The sequence below is a fragment of the Harpegnathos saltator genome, unplaced genomic scaffold (assembly GCF_003227715.2).
Source record: "Harpegnathos saltator strain DR-91 unplaced genomic scaffold, Hsal_v8.6 scaffold63, whole genome shotgun sequence".
Lineage (NCBI taxonomy): Eukaryota > Metazoa > Arthropoda > Insecta > Hymenoptera > Formicidae > Harpegnathos > Harpegnathos saltator.
This window is the reverse complement of record NW_020230460.1, coordinates 760,285-777,543: the sequence shown is the minus strand read 5'-3', so window position 1 is coordinate 777,543 and position 17,259 is coordinate 760,285. Positions and strand designations below refer to the sequence as shown.

General features: G+C 56.9%; 1 protein-coding gene across 2 annotated transcripts in view; it reads left to right on the top strand.

The window, feature by feature from the left end:
- Window positions 1-7,711, top strand: part of LOC105189610 (LIM/homeobox protein Lhx9) — a 111,885-nt gene extending 104,174 nt beyond the window's left edge. For both annotated transcript variants that reach the window (XM_011151837.3, XM_025304607.1), the window contains exons 4-5: window positions 6,794-6,937; window positions 7,517-7,711. In XM_011151837.3, coding sequence (XP_011150139.2) covers window positions 6,794-6,937; window positions 7,517-7,673 — 301 coding nt within the window. In that variant the 3' untranslated portion in view covers window positions 7,674-7,711. The remainder of the gene's footprint in view (window positions 1-6,793; window positions 6,938-7,516) is intronic.
- Window positions 7,712-17,259: the final 9,548 nt, after the last annotated feature.

Genomic DNA, 17,259 nt, shown 5'->3' with positions numbered 1-17,259 from the left:
AGGAGGAGAGAGGGAGAGCAAGAAAGCAAGAGCGAGCGAGGAGGAGAGACTGGAGAGAGTGGAGAGAGACAGAGAGAAGACAGAAGAGAGGAACAGGGTGGACGAGTCTTCGCGCGGCGTGCGAGCGGATTGCGGGCGGCGGACGATACGGACGGAGGGGGCGGGGGGAGGAGGAGGCAAAGCGGCGAGCGGAGGATGGGGTGAAAGGAAGTTCACCGAGGCAATTTGTTGTTAAGTCGGAACTCATTTTCTAGAACCCACACCCGGCTAATGCCGCGACTGGGCCTGCAGGCCACCTCATTACCAGACCTAGTCAATTTCAATTTAATTTGCCAGTCGGCTGTTTCGCGGAAGGCGGTGTGTGTGTGTGTGTGTGTGTGGTGGTGGCGGCGGCGGCGGTGGCGGCGGCGGCGGCGGCGGCGGTGGTGATGGCGGTGGAGGAGGAGGAGGAGGACGAGGAGGAGAAGAAGGAGGAGGAGAAGGTGGAAGAGGCGGCGGCGGGGGGGAGAGTGGCGACCGCATCGCTTTTTAATTAAACTGGAAACCGAGGGGCCGCGCGATTAATCATTATTATCTAGAAAAATTAAAGCTAGACGGCGAGAACGCGTGTTTCGCTTGTTGCACGCGCGCACGCGGAACGCCGCGGTCAGATTTTTATGCTGGCGCGCTCGGCCGTGTGTACGCGGGGCACACATTGCACGTTGTTGTTGTTGTTGTTGTTGTTGTTGTTGTTGTTGTTGTTGTTGTTGTTGTTGCTGCTGCTGCTGCTGCTGCTGCTGCTGCTGCTACTGCTGCTGCTGCTGCTGCTGCTACTGACGTGATCTGTGCCGCGTGTTTACGCGTGTATGAGACAGACAGAAAGAAAGATAGAGAGAGAGAGAGGGGGAGAGAGAGAGAGAGAGAGAGAGAGAGGGAGAGAGAGAGAGAGAGAGAGAGAGAGAGAGAAAGAGAGAGAGTGCGTTACACAGAGGCACTAAAAAAGCTCGCGCGCGCGGCCGCGTCGCGTTTATTATGTTACGCGACGTTCCGAAAGTCGTAACTTCGTTTATAACTGCACATGCGACTTCCACGATGGGTATAATCGATAAGTCCCCCCTGCCCCTGCCCCTACCGCCGCCACCGCCGCCGCCGCCTCGCTCGCCCCTAGCCTGCCGAGAGGAGAGAGCTAGGGTCGCCGGCTCTAATGAACGCTCTTGCAGTTTACGTACTTCTCCATTGACGTTATCCGGCCGATCCGAGACGCGATAGACACGGAACGCATTCTAATTGAATTCGATAATTGCGAAAAACGCGGCGGTTTGCTTACCGGCGAGGTGCTGTCCCCATTCTCCCATCAACAGCAACGATCGCTCGCGATAGACAGGGAGAAAAGCCGCGTGTACCGGAGGAGAAGAGAGGGAGAGGGAGAGAGAGAGAGAGAGAGAGAGAGGGCGCGCGCGAGAAAAAGACGGAAAGAGGAAGGAGAGACGGCGTTCAAGGCGCGCGCGCACACAAAGGCCGGGGCCGTCGGACCGAAATTTGGATTTTTAATCGCACAAAGCGCTAATGAATCCAGTTAGTCTCGCGAGGGCAGCAGCCGAGGGACCCTCGCTCGATACAGGGATCTTGGATAAACGGACAAACGAACCAAATAATTACGCTAATTAAAGCCGCCCAATTTGTGCTTTAGACAATTAAAGTGCCGAGGGTAAGGTAGTCTAACTCATTAACAGGCGGGGGTCGCTGTGCGCGCGCGCGCGCGTGTGTGTGTGTGTGTGTGTGTGTGTGTGTGTGTGAATAGTACGTCTCGTTTCGGTATATACGCGCGCCCGCACGTCCTTGTGTTTCTCTCTTATTCCCTCTTGTTAGCGACAGCGCGCCGCTGTGTGCGCGGCAAAGGGGCATGCATAATGAGCGCGAGGGTGCCTGTCGGCGAGAGGGTGGCGATCCGGTCGGAAGGGTGGAGGGAGGGCACTTGGTCACGAATCTTTCGGAATCGAGCGGTGGCTTGCGCGATACACACGGCCGCCGCGGTTCGAGCGCGAACATCCGCTGCGCGCTTCGTCCTTGCCGCGCTCCGAGGGATGAATAGGGATCGCGTTTCCGCGTCGGTCGCGTGCGCGCTTTTTAATCGCGACGGAATTTCCCAAGGTCTCTCTCTCTCTCTCTCTCTCTCTCTCTCTCTTTCTCTCCCTCCCGCATCTTTCGCTCTCCTTTCGTCCAGCGGCTCACGACAGGCCGCCGGAGAGATACCGTAAGTTCTTGTCCCGACGGAAAAAAACGGCCAGTGCGGTATTTCCTCTCGCGGACCGCAGCAATGTGTGTCTCACGCCTCGCGTCGAAGGTGGCGCGCGCGCGAGAGAGAGAGAGAGAGAGAGAGAGAGAGAGAGAGAGATCATTTTTCACTTCTCAGACGAGCGGAAAGTTCGTGCACGAGCTGCCAGCTACTTTGGACAATCACTGTCCCGTGTCCATGCGTGAGTGTATGCGCGCGCGCGCGCCTGTGAAACTTATGAATTTCATCGCGGAAGTAATTTTCGTTGTGTTTTAATCCGATCGCGATGCCCGGAGAGGAGGAGAAAGACGAGAGAGAGAGAAAGAGAGAGAGTCTCGGGCCGGCGATGTTATTGCGCTTCATATTGCGCGCACGTGTGACACGCGCCTTTAGAGGGACGCTTGTTAGCGCGAGCGAGCGAGCGAGCGAGCGAGCGAGCGCGCGCGCGCGGCCAAGATTGACACGTCGGCCGCAATTAAAACGTAAGAGGGCGAGCGGCAAATTGCGTATCAAGTTGGAGAGCGAAGTAGTCGGACGAGCGGGCGAGAAGCGGACGAAAGAGGGAGAGACAGAGAGAGAGAGAGAGAGAGAAGGAGGGAGGGAGAGAGACGGATGGAAGGCGGGAGAGAGAGCGAGGGGCACTCCTCGTATTATCATTGGTGAAATCAACTAATTAGAAATTGCGTAGACCGCTCGTTAAAGATCGCCCCGTCGACCGTAATCGCCAATTACTCCCTTAGTGTAGACCGCGTGCGCGCGCGCGGTGAACTTCGCTCATTAAAATTATTAAACGCCGCCGGCGAACCGGGGGCTCCCCCCCCCCCCGCGTTTGACGTTTCTCTACGCGGACCCGCCACGGACAGCGCGGACGGCGAGTCCTCGTCGTCGTCGTCGCCGTCGTCGTCGTCGCCGAATTTTTACGATCCATCGCCGCGCCGGGGAACTGTAAAATACAAATTACACGGGACTGTGTATTTTCAGTCGCGAATATACCGACCAAGCAAGCAAGCGAGCAAGCGCCCGACGAATCCAGGATCCGGTTTCCCCTCGAGAGAGCGAGAGAGAGAGGGAGGGAGAGGGGAGGGAGAGAGAGCGAGAGTGCACACAATGGAGCGCAGATCGCGCTCTTACCGAGAGAGCGCAAGAAGTACAAGATGTAATTAACCGTACTCGGCGAGCTGAAATATGTCCGGCTACTAGCGCGAGATAAATCCCGACGCAATCGCAGTTTTATCGAAGATTTATTGAAATAATTATTTGCCAAGTGCTCGCGGCCGAGCGTGCGCGACGCGATAACATCGCCATCGTCATAACAACGGACAATGTTTCGTTGTCATTCATCAGCGGCCAGCCGGACCGTTATACTCTCCGCGCCGGTTACTTTCGATCAATTACTCCGCCGGCCGGCCGGCCGGCCGGGAGCCGCACATATGCCTTAATCCGCCTATTAAGCGGAGCACCGGCGGACGTCTAATCTAATACAAGCCGAGCGCGCCTGATTACCATAAAGATCCGTCCCAGATGTCGAAAGGAGAAAAATCCCGGCCTATAGGTGTATTTAGTAACCGCCCAGCGAGCCCGCCGCTCTCCGCGGCGACGCTCATCATCGCCGGCTGCGCGCACACACACACACTCGTCGACGATCGATACGCACACGCTGCCAGCGCATCGTCCGGTACAGCTCCGGCTATTAATTAGCCGAATGAGATGTTTCCTTGTGGTGTTTCTTTAAGTATCGGTAATTGGAGAACGCGACGAATAATTCATGATTCCGCGCGTCGCGTCCGTCGCCCTCCGACCATTCGCTCGGCTCTATTTCGCGCTTGTATTTCTCTCTCTCTCTCTCTCTCCCTCTTTATATATATATATATATATATTTCTTCACCGCTTACACGCCGTAAATAAGATTCGCAAGCGATCGAAAACGCCTCTCTCGTCGTGTCGTCGGCTTTTCAGGAAGGTCGCGTAAAACACGCGTGAATAATGATACCGGTAATGACGTTGGGCGATTAAGGCGGCCGGAGCGTGAGAGAGAAAGAGAGAGAGAGAGAGAGGGGGGGGAGGGATGGAGGGGAGAGGAGAGAAGCAGGTTTTATGGCTGATCCTCGATCACCATCTGTATAATTCCCTCCTATCCGTTCTAGCTGATTGACTACTCGACCGTCTTGGCCTCTAATTAGTAATTATGGAGAAATCGAAAACAGAGCGCGAGCGCGCGCGCGCGCTCGCGCGATTCGACCGTGCACGCGCACCGCTCATTAACCCCGCGAAGAGGAGGATGATGATGATGATGATGATGACTACGACGACGACGACGACGACGACGACGACGACAACCACCGCGGAAACGCGCACAGTCGCGTTGATAAAGACGCGGACGCAATTAAAACTTGGCGCGCACGTTGATTCATTTGCACGCCTCGCCCCGTCCCGCCCCTCCTCGCTCCGTTTCGCCCCCTTGCGCGAGAAACTCGCGAAGAAACGCGCCGCGCGCTCTCGCGCAGCTTCGATCAGGATCTCACCACGTGGCGCGATGAGCGGTATCTTTAACACCTCGCGCCGCGAGTAACGGAGCATAAGGCGAGACTAATCGCGCCGCTTAATTGACTCGCGGCGGGATTGATTTAATAACGCGATTAAATAGTATCGCTGTTACATGCAGTTTCCAATCGCGCACTCTCTCTCTCTCTCTCTCTCTCTCTCTCTCTCTCTCTCGTCGCTCCCGCTCGGACAATCGTTTTGCAACTCGCGGTGTGTTTTGCGTTCACGATTATCACGTCCGATCACGGCGACTTTGCATTTTCTGTCTTTTTCCCTCCCCCCGCCCCCCTGTACACTCGACAGACGATGACGCGACTTTCTCCGGCTGTGTATCGCTTAACGTAACGTGTGTCGCTTGCGAGAAAGTAACGCTGCGCGGAGGATCTCGCGATCGGAAAATTTGCGCGCATTACAGTTCTCTCTCTCTCTCTCTCTCTCTCTCTCATCCCTCTCCCGCTCTCTCCTTTTCTCCCTCTGCGGCAGCAGTAGCGGTGGCGTTGGCGGCACGAGCTCGTTTGCATCCGCATTTTCCGGCGGAGGGAGCGCGCATTTATAATTGAAGCGTTGCGCGCGATCGAAGACGGAGCGCAAAAAGCGGGAAAAACAGGAAAGGGAGCGAAAGAGCGGGCGGGAAGAAGGGAGGGCGGGAGAGAATAAAAAGGAAAGGATTGAAACGTCATTCGCGGCGAGCGATCATCGAGCTCGCGCCGGCCTCCCGCCCGCCCTGCGCCCTCAGCGCGCGCTCGCGCGCGCGCGATCAGCCAGATCCCGGACAGATAAATTAGCAATTTAATTATAGAACTGTCAGCCGGTAATTAAATTAATAACGAGAAACCTCAAATCCAATCCGCTCCGTCGTAACAACCTTATGCTCGCTCTCGTGAGCAAAGTCCGACTCGAATATCGATGTGCCGCTCTGGCCGGCCGCGGATACACCCTACCGCGCGTTTCAAAGGCGCGATTCAATTAAATATTTCATTAAAGTTAAACGGAATCCCGTTTTAACTATAACGCGCGTTGCGCCCGTAACATCGCGCGCGCGGCGGCGGCGGCAGCGGCGAGGTTTAATCCCATTTCGGATCAACGGCTCCGTCGCCCCGGATCGTCGCCGATCTCCTCGAAGAGGAAGAAGACTCGATTCTCCGGCGAACCCGCCGCGAATCGTTGCCGGAGAGTGCGTGCGCACCGGTGCGTCGCCGGTGCATTCTCCGCAGCGGGACTCCTTACGCCGTTGACCGCCGGAGAGGAAGAGAGAGTGAGAGAGAGAGAGAGGAGAGAGAGAGAGAGAGAGGAGAGGCGGGAGAGAAAGAGAGAGAAAGAGGGAGAGAGAGTACGTGTGTCTGTACGCGTGATAGCGACAGAGTGTGTGTGTGTGAGAGAGAGAGAGAGAGAGAGAGAGAGAGAGAGAGAGAGAGAGAGAGAGAGAGAGAAAGACGTGAAATCGCGGTGCTCGCGTCGAATTCCCATTCGACATACCTACGTATCGTTACATAGCTAATTGCTGCATAAACAGCCGGCTTTACGAGCCACGGGTATACGGCTGACAACCGCTTCGCAAACATTAACTGCCATTAACGAGGATACGAGCGCGAGCGCGCATCGCGGCGCGCCGGTGTCGGCCGACACACTCCTCGCGCGCGCGCGTGTGCGTGTGTGTGTGTATGTGTGTGTGTGTGTGTGTGTGCGTGCTTGAATGGCCGCGAGCGAAATTGTGAAAAATAATCGGGGAATTAGCGGCGTGATCGGACACCTGGCGAGCGCGAGCGCTTTCGGGCTCGTCTCGCGTCCGTCCGTCCGTCCGTCTGTCTCGCGGACGGACGGACGGGTCGGCTGGCAGGTCGTCGATCGCGTCGACCAGGCCAAGCCAGGCCAGGCCAGGTTAGGCCAGACCAGGTTGGCTGACTGCTTGAGTCGCGCGCGCGCGCGCGCGCGTGCGAGACGCACCTCCTCTCCGAGGATCCCGAATCTCATGGTCGTGTTGCGCGTTTCTTGTTGCAGGATGTTCGGTAACAGCGGCGTCTGCGCGAGCTGCGGCAACGCGATACCCGCGTCCGAGCTGGTGATGAGGGCCGGTGCGTCGGTGTTCCACCTGAAATGCTTTAACTGCAACAAGTGCGGCAGCCAACTCGTCTCCGGCGACAGGTGAGCGCTCTTTCTTCTACCGGCTCGTCGTCTTCTCCTTGACTATTCCCCCTGCGCATCCCCCGCTGCGCGCTGCGCGCGGCTCTCTCCGCGTGATCGTGACGTCGTTATTAAGACTCCCGTTTCCTCGTCGCGATCATCTTGATTGATGACGACACACGCTCGAGGAAGTACAGGCTCTCGACGTTCCCGCGAAGCACGTTGCGGAGTGACACCTGCGATTGACCGAGCAGATTCGTCGGATAATCCAGACGGAAAGAGACTTCTGTATATATATCTCTCTCTCTCTCTCTCTCTCTCTCTCTCTCTCTCTCTTTCTGTGTCTGTCTGTCTCTTTCTCTCTGTCTCCCTCCGTCTCTCACTCGCGTCGATAACGAAGAAGAGTTACCTCCGCGCGGAGGTAACGTGTGCTCTGCTCGGCGTTCACGTCCAAAGGATTCGATGAACGATGACGATTTCTATCGCAACGTGCTTCGCGCAGGAATGTTCAGCCCGTGTCTCCTCGCGCTCTTACGACGCCAAGACGACCTGGCCGGCCCGCATTCACTTGACACCCCGTGTCTGCATTCGCAATTTCAGGTATTACCTGCTCTCCGGTTCGCCGGTGTGCGAATCCGACTGGCACAAGATCGTGAAGTCGTCGAGCGTCGCGGCGGCGGCGGCCGCGGCCGCCGGCAATGGCGGCGCGCCCGTTAGAAAAGGTAAGGTAGGTCGGCCTCGAAGGAGCCGCGAATGAGGTGGCAACCCGGTCGGTCGCCCGAAGAAGGTGCAACCCTCTCCGCAGCCGACGCCCGCCGTCGTACCGCCTCAGGTAGACGTCGTGGACGTCGCCGTCGGGGTGGACCCCTATTCGCCGCCTCCGCCGGGTCATCAGCACTACCACCACCACCACCACCATCATCACCATCATCATCAGATGGGACTCGTGCATCCGGGTCTGGCGAGTCAGCAGCAATCACACCTGCAGGCGTCCTCCAACTACCAGGAGTGGTCACCTTGGGCCCAGGACACCTGCGATTGAGCTTTCTCCCTCTTTCTGGGCCGATGCCGATCGGGATCATAGCGGTCGTAGCGATGATGATGATGATGATGACGATGATGATGATGAAGAAGAAGAAGAAGAAGATGATGAAGAAGAAGACGAAGAAGACATGGGCCCGGGTTACCCTGAGAGGATCGTTCCCAGTTGGAAAAAGAAAGACAGAGAGAGAGAGTGAGAGAGAGGGAGAGGCTCCCCGCGCGTGTAGCCTTTCATCCGTGACGTCCACTGGATACGTCGACGGTCTTCTCTCCGCGACTCGACCCCGTGACATTGCACGTGTTTGAACTTGCTGCGGCGGCCGAGCTCTCTCTCAGCTCGTCGCGATGTTGAACATGATCGAACTCAAAGCTACAGACGCCGAGCGCGCCCCGCGCTTGGCAACGCCGACGTCGAGTGTGTTGGCCGAACTTGGTGCGTGAACGCCGCGAGAAAATCGCCGCGATTGCCCTCCTCAGGGCGTCGACTGTCCGCAGTCGCGAACACCCCCTCCCCCTCAAACTGGCGCGCGAACGCGAGCTGTTCTTTTCCCTCGATACGGCCGCAGAAGAGACGATGTCGAGTGTAGTCGCCTTGAGTAGTGTCGTCGACGTCATTGCTGGAGCCCGCGAACGATCGTGGTCGATTCCTCACGCAACGCACGACGAAACAGTGAGTCCATGATGTTTAGCGCTTAGGTGTTGAATCGCCTGAGATTCACGAGCGACGTGAATGAAACCCAGCTGAATCGCTCAGTTTCAACCTTCGACGGCAGCTTCAATCTCCTCGAAGAAGTCTCCGACGAAGCGGTTCTCCGGAAGAGAAGCAGGAGCGCCGAGTACACTTGCTTACGCCGTATCTGACACACAGAGAGAGAGAGAGAGAGAGAGAGAGAGAGAGAGAGAGAGAGAGAGAGAGAGAGAGAGAGACAGAGAGAGAGAGAGAGGGGGGGGAGATATAGAAGCTCGGGGAAAAATTCCAAAGCACTGGGTCCAGCATGCTGGACAAGCAGACCCGGACACGCGGACCACAAGGCTTTCCCCGATCGCCGAGAACTCGTGCAGCCGGCTGCACGGACGGAGGCGCGGACAAGTCGAGGGTTAGCGTCGTCGCGCAGCCCGTGGCGGCAGCCGAGAGCCGAGGATCCTGCGACTCCAGCGCGGGAGGCCGAGGTTCGGCTAGGTCGTCGAGTAGCCGCGTGTCCTCCGCGCGGAGGAAGCGACGCCGGGAAAGGAGCACGAGGAGAAACGAGGAACCTCCGACGACGTGCAGCGCTCGGGCTCGAGACGACACTCGACGCAGCGCGCGAGTCCATCTCGGTTCTCTCTCTCTCTCTCTCTCTCTCTCTCTCTCTCTCTCTCTCTCTCTCTCTCTCTCTCTCTCTCTCTCATATACACACACACTCATACACACACACGCACGCACACACACACACACACACACCCACACATACACGTTAATAATAATCTTTGCTCAATTGTAAAGAATCGAAGAAAGTTTAATGTACGGACCCATCGTTGTGCAACACCGATCAGCCGCCAGTGCAGTGACTCACCGGTCTTCTTTCTCGCTGAGCCCCTCGCCCCTCGCAACGGATTTTCGTCGACTTCGGCCGCTAAAGGCGCGAAAGCGCGCGGAGCTTTCTCAAGAGCGCAGCGCAGCTCGCGCACGCCGCGGCGAGCGGCAACGAGCGCGCTTGCGGGTCGACGTCGAGCCGATTTGATCCTCGCCGGGCGATTCTTCAGTCGTTTTCAATTCGGAGAAAGAGAGAGATACACACACACACACACATACGCGCGCGCGTCATATCGGCATGTCGTTTCAGCTCGCGAGGATGTCTTAATTCTCGTCATTTCTTTGCAATTTCGCAAACGCGCGCTCGGCTTCTCGCCGTCTCAGAGAGCAACACGCGTCCTCGAGACGTCGTCGAATCCATCCGCAGTGTGACTGACGAGGATCTCTAATCGCGCACATGGAAGTGAGTCAGAGACAGTCAAAAGTAGAGAGAGAGAGAGAGAGAGAGAGAGAGAGAGAGGGGGGGAAAGGGAGGGAGGGGCTGAAAAGGAGAGAAAGTGAGAAAAATAAAAGCGATAATTTGACGACGATCTCGAATGAGACACGAAGCGCAAGTTCTGGACCCTTAGAAAATTATTTTTCTTTCAAAATCATCGCTCCCGTCGATCCACCACCGCGGCTGTATGCGCGTGCGCGCGCGCGCACTCGCGCTCCGTAAACTCATTAGGCGGCCCTTGTTCTCGCCATCGTTAATTGAGTGCCGAGGTGAGACGAACGACACGGAATTATCATTCGAATCCTCCTTGTTAGGCACCCGCATCGCCTCGCTTCGTCGCTTCCCTTCCTCCCCCTCCCTCTCACTCTCGCTCTCTTCCTCGTCTCTTTCCCGTCCCGCTCGCGCTCTCTCTTCCTCTGTCTCTCAGTGTCTCTCTCTCTCTCTCTCTCTCTCTCTCTCTCTCTCTCTCTCTCTCTCTCTCTCTCTCTCTCTGTGTGTGTCTCTCTCTCTCTCTCTTGAGAATTCGTCGTTTCCAAAGCGGCATAATCAATTAAGCCTGTTGTACAAGACGAAATCCGTTCTTCGCCGCGGCTTCGCGGCGTTTTCGCTCAGACACATCCGAATCACTTTTGCCGCGAATGTGTGTGTGTGTGTGTGTGTGTGTGTGTGTGTGCGCGCGTGTGTGTGTGTATGTATGTATGTACGTGTGAGCGTGAGCGCATTATGCAATGTAGCTGCACGTGTAAAACGTGGGAGTGATCCGACGATGGCGTAATTCGCGAGGGGAGGGAGAACGAAGCTCAATCGGCGCCGCCGCCGTCGTGTCCACGTTTCGTCGCGGGCACCCCGAAAAAAATGCGTTGGACAACGCGTTTTCCTCGATGTGGTGAGGAGAACGTCCTGGCTTGGCCCGCTGCGCAAGAGCGAGGACTCCTCTCGCGGGACTTCCCGCTGTTCGTTCGCGAAATCCAGCGGCGGTAATTGCGCGTCATCGGCGTGCGCTCGCGCGGACGTCCGCGACATATCGCACGCATACGACGTCTCCCGACGACATAATATAATATTGTATAATAAAATACATTGTATAATGTTATTTTCATGCGTGCGCGCGTGTGCGTGCGGCAGCGGCGACGGCAGCGGCGGCGACGGCGACGAGGAACGATGACATCGCGGGGCGGGCGCTCGAAGCTCAAAGTACAATGCAAAAAACAAAAGAAAAAGCAACCATCGCCATCCTCGCGGCGGATTCGCAAAGCGGCCAAGAGTTTCGGCGCGAGGTGTATAATATAAAGAAAATCGCGCGCGACTTGTGCCCTTTGGCATCTCCTTTCATTCGCCAGGATACTCTCGTTTTAAATGACATGCCCGCGCGCGTCGCCGATTAAGCGTCGTTCACACATAAACATAAATACACATACGTACACAAACGCGCACACATATGCGCACGTACACACGCGTGCTCACGCACACTCGCTCGGAAAAGTTCACCGGGGCGGTTCTCGGTCACGGACGAACTCTCGCGAGCGCGCCTCGCCAAGAGAAGAGAAGAGAAGGAGGAGGAGGAGGAAGAAGCAGAAGAAGAAGAAGAAGAACAGAAGAGAAGAAGAAGTCGTTTGCCCCGATAAACTTTCCGACCGAGAACGATGCTCAAGAGTCATGTGACGCAACGACTCGATGTTGAGAATTCAAAGCTCCACTATGCACGCTCCGTGTGCGCGCGCGCGCGCGCGCGATAGCGAGAGAGAGAGAGAGAGAGAGAGAGAGAAAGAGAGAGAAGAGAGAAAGAATTAATCACGCTCGCTTTCCCTCTCTCTCTGCCCCTCATTTGCGACGAGAACAATCACTAGTCGACGCCGAACGACGCCGTCGGTCTCTCTCGGTCGAACGAACGCGAGCGATCGATCGATCGAAGTCGATCAAAGTCGATCCCCAGGTCTGACATGACTCTACGGGCAACGACAGCAACGGAGAAAACGGTAGGAAGGAGGAGAAGGAAGAGGAGGAGGAGGAGGAGGAGGAGGAGGAGGAAAGAGCCATGTGCGCGTATAAATATAATTACAACAGATTGATATTTATATTTATACACGCGTGAGGGTCGAACGAGCAGCCGCGCTGACGGATATCGCGTCAAGGATGCACAAACTTCTTCGGCATCGACCTGGACATCTCGGTCGACGCGCGCGCTTGCGAGAGGAGCCACGACAGTGTTCCGCGTCAATTTCCGACTTACCACGAGCACCCGCACATGCATGCTGCCGTAGCCACGCCGTAGCGGCCGGGCTCTCGACGGGGAGGCTCCTCCTGGAGTCCTCCGGACACTCGTCCTCGAGAACGGCGAAGGAGCTCGCCGCCGCACTTTCCGTTTCCTTCGACATCTCTGCCGTTTTCCGTCGCCGTGCCGGTGCGCGTAATCGGATCGGACGAGCGGCTCTCTTTCTCCCCCTCCCCTCCTTCCCCCCTCCCCCTCTCTCTCTCTCTTTCTTTCTCTTTTTCTCTCTTTCTGCGGAGCCGAGCCTTCGGACCGGAGTTTGTGCATCGTTGCATTGTGTAATTTAATCTTGTATATAGGGTACATTTTGTATATTGTTAAAAGTTTGTGTGATATAAATGGTTATGTATTTACTATCGAGCGCGAACGACGAACGCGGGGCTCTCCTCGCGCGTTCGTCCTGCGCTCACGCCGAGACCGGCCGATTGCAAGGACTGCGCGCTGCGACGATCAAACGACGACGAGCGACCACCGGTGCCATCGCTCGGTGAGTGAGCCGGCATCGCCGAGGGTGCGTCCCGCTGCGGCGACGATCACGACGACAACGGCGACGGCGACGGCGACGGCGAGTGCCTCGCCAGTGCGTATTCGTGTTCGCCGACGACGGAGGCGACGGCTTGACTTCGCTGCAGCAGCGCGCCTCGCCAACTTCATCGCTCCGCCGGGAATCCGCCTGTGGACCGCTGCCGAAATTTCAGGCCGCGTCGTCGCCGCCGCCGAGCTCGACCGCCGGCTCCTCCGCGCCGGAGCGCTGCTGTCCCAACGATTTGGCAGGGCCCGGCGATTTGCGCTGCGAGTGGCTCGTCCTTCCGCGATTCCGGCGAGAGGACGCGACGACGCTGAGGGAACGCGGGGACGCACTCCGCGGCGGAAAATCCAGCCGGGGGAACGAACGGGGCGCGGAGAGCGGAGGATACGAGCGCGCGAGTTCCGCGAAGAAGACGAGCACGCGAGGGAGCCCTCCGAAGCGGCCGGCCGAGAAAAGTGACACGCGCGCGGCCTGGCTCTCTCGATCCCACCACGCGCGTCTAGTTAATTTTGTTATTTGATTTATCTCAACTCTTCTCATATTCGGGACCCGACATCTGTATGTGGTTTCGTGGCCTCTTGTAAAAATACAGTTACACACGGACACACGCGACACGCATACGTACACACACATACACACACATACACACACACACACACACAGACCAGCATCACACAGACCCCACCATACGAACACATTTATTAATTAATAAAATCACAAGTTTTTAGAAAAAAAGAACAAGCACGACCACGCTGCTGCGTGTCGGTGTATGTCATTGCCCTATCCCCCCCCCGACCCCACCTCCCTCCCCCGTCTCCCTCTTCCAGCGAAGCAGCGAGAAATCTTCAGAGGCCCGTCTCGCGACAGCCGATGGCGCACGCGGTGCGCCAACGCGAGCGCTCCCGCGAGCCACGGATGTTTCCAGGATCAGGCGGACTCGTTCGCGCGTGCACCGCGCATTACATTGTGACATTTCGACTTTCTCGCGAGCGAGGAGAAAGGTCTCACGGCGGGTAGCCGCTAATTCGGCCTACGACTTCGACGTCGCGGCGATCGATGCGCCATCGCGAGCGCTCCTCGCCTCTCGCTCTCCGCGAGTGGCTGAATTAATTCGAATGATTCGAATGTTTCGGACGGTCGCGCGAGAGGGCGGGGGGCCGGTTCTCTCTCAGACATCGAGTCTCGACTCGACTCCTCGGCAATGTGCGCGCGCGCGCGCGCGAGCCCCCGACATTCTCCGGTCCTGGAGAGAAGGCATTTAACGGATGTACACGTGTCCGACCATATTGCGTTTGTGTCGTTCGATAAATAGGTGGCTAAGCAACTCCAACGGAAACCCGTGTTAATTAACGTTGAGTTTCAGGACTGATTTACGTGGCGTCTAATTAGCGGGCCTGCCGGCGACGTAGTAGGCATTTTGATTGGCCTCACCGCGAATAGAACGCGGCCCGATTGGCCTTGCCGGCGTGTCGTATCGATTGTTTTCGTTTCTTCTTCTTCTTCTCCACCTCCGCCTCCTCCCCCTTCGCTTCCCACCCTCCCTCCCTCTCTCTCTCTCTTTCTCTCTCTCTCTCTCTCTCTCTCGCTCTCTCTCCGCCGCGCGGGCTCTTTTTGTTTGTTCGCTCTTAAAAACAAAGGCCGAATAGATGCGCCAAAGCGCGCCACCGAAACGAGAATGATGCCGCCGGACCGACCGAGACGCGAGGCCGATCGCGACTGTAAAAACGGAACGGCGTGTGGTATCCTCTTAACGAGTCCTTTTTAATAAGTCGGTTAAATGTAAAAGAGAAAGGAAAACACAGAAAGGCGGGGATGGGGAAGAGGGAGATTTCTCACGATCGCGGTTCGACGTCCGAAAATAACGACGCCCAATTTCTCTCGTTATTCCGCGCATCGCGAGAACTCTTCTTTTCTCCGTCGTGCCTCACTCTTTTTCCTTTTTTTTTTTTTCTCTTCTTTGCTCCTCCTCCTCCTCCTCCTCCTCCTCCTTCTTCCGCCGCGTAAATAGAACTCCAAGACGGTTCGTTACGCGAAAGTGAAAGAAAAGGAAAGCTCTCTCGGCGCGCGGGCGCGCTAATTAAGCCGCGCGCGCAGCCATCGCGCGTTCTAATCCTTTATTTGCCGGCTGTCTTGCGTTTACAAGCGTATCAATTAAATCCCGAAATCAAACAGGCGCGTTAATTATGAGCGTATCGCTGACGTAATCCATTAGCCTCTTTTACAAACGACGCGCTCTTTTTTCTCCCCCTCCCCCCCCCCCCCCCCGCTCCACGTGCTCTCGCCGGTATCAAGATACAGAGCGACGAGTTTTATCATCGCGCGCCATAACGCACAATGAATAATTACGAGAGCACCCGGATAAAAGTTTCAGTCGCAGTTTGCGCGCGAGCGCGCGGGAAGAATTCGTTAGATATTAATTTCTCGCGGACGCGAGAAGATAATGGGTTCACGCGGCTTTTATAACGCGATCTTGAGTCGAGCGCGCACGCGCGCAGCGGATGACGTTTCGAAGCGTAACGAACGTGTGCGTACGCGCGCGCGCGCGCGCGTGTGTGAGTGCAGTTTCTTGAAGTTTTGCGGCAATTAACAGTCGACGGCGAATAACAAACTGAATTTAATTAATTGCATAACTGCGAGCAGAAGCGGTCCCACCCCAACCCCCGCCTGTACCGCCCGACCGCCGCTGCCCTCCTCTTCCTCCTCCTCCTCCCCCCACCTCGCGGCACTTCTAATCGAAGCGGGTACATATTGTTGCACCCGTTGCGCGCTCTGCCCCTCATCAACCCCACCGGCAATTAATTATAGCATTCCAGGTTAGCTCGGGAATTAATTACGTCCAGAAGTTGGACGCTGGCGAGGGATCGTTAGAAATCGTCCTTCGTTAGAGTTGGGGCGGGCATGGGTCCAGGTAATTATTGATAGTCCTCCCGCCGGTTCTTCATCGTGCCGATAACGCGAGCGTCAAAAGGGCGCGCTTTCGGCCGAGCTTTCGACGGCCTTCTCAGCACGGATGGAAGGGTGGGGGAGAGAGAGAAAGAGGAAAACAGCGGAACGACGCGTGTACCCCATGCGACCGCAACCCGTCATACAATCGCGTGTATTTCTTTTTCTTTCGCACGCGCGCGGAAACCCACATGCGTCCCCTTCCCCCCCCCCCGCCGCCGCCACCGCAACGAAAGCAACGCTGAGATTCGGCAATCGCGAGTCAAAAGACGCGCGTCGTCGTCGCCAGCGTCGATCGGCGATATTTTTCCAGGCTTCCTTCCCCCTCCTCTTTCCTTCCCTCTTTCTCCTCCGCCTCTCGCCATCCTTCCGCAAACGGACGCGCAGCCGACTCTGCTCGATTCCGCGCGGCGTCTCCGTCCCGACGATAACACTTGTTCATTCACTCCTTAATCCCTTCTGCTTGTTAACACCGCGCGGCGCCACGCCGCGCCCCCCTCCTGGGAAACAAAAAGGGATCGTTAGCGCTCGCGAGCCGTTGTACGAAGCGTCGTAAATATATGGGCGCGCGCGTATCGCGCGTAAGTAGCGAGCGCCAGGTATTTCGACACACACACACACACACACACACACATATAGGGGGCGTCACACCAACTCGGCACACACATACACACGCACACACACTCGCCGAGATTTCGTCACGCCGAGGCGCAATCGGAGACCGCGGAGCGGATAATTTCGACGAGCGTGGGTCGCGCGACAGGATCTCCCGGCCTTTTCCGTGGCTGAGTAATTAACCCCCCTCCCCTCCCCGTCGCTCTTTAGTCACCCTCAGGATCCGACGGATGCACACGTTCGGGCTACGCGTCGCCGCTGGTACGTCACCTCAGGATTGCGCGTCGAGCTTTCGTATCCGCCCCGATCTCGTCGATTTGCTCTTCTTTGTTTTGCTCCTTTTCCTCCGCGCTCTAATGAGCGGCCTGTCAGTTGAGGGAAACTGCCTCAACGAGCGGAGGTCGCTGAGACGGGGAACTCCTGTATCTCTATGGGACTCATCGCGACGCATTCATTCATGGGCGAGAGACGCTACGACTGACGGACGCTTGAGGAACGACTCGCAGAGAACGGCGCGGCTCCTCCGGCCTGTCGCCCGCACGGAAGGACGATCGACAGGTTACCGCGCGCCATCGGCGCCGATAACGCCTTATCGCTGCGCGAATTCAACGACGACCAGGCTCGCGCGTATCTCACAATTCTTTACCGAGCGTCCCGCGCATGACGGATTAACGGACAGAGCGCGGAGGAACTGCGCGACTGCGGTTGAGAAGGGAAGGGGGAGGGGGGCGAAAGAAACGAAAGAAGGAAGAGAGGGTGAGGGTAAGGGGGAGTGAGAGAGAGAGAGAGAGAGAGAGAGAGAGAAAGAGGGAGAAAGAGCGGAGATCCGGTTGACACCGGCGAGGCAATTATTATTGTGAGTGGTGTGGCGACGGGACCACCGATGATATTTTATTTAAGAAACAATCGGGTAATAGCTCGCCTTCAAGAGGATAGA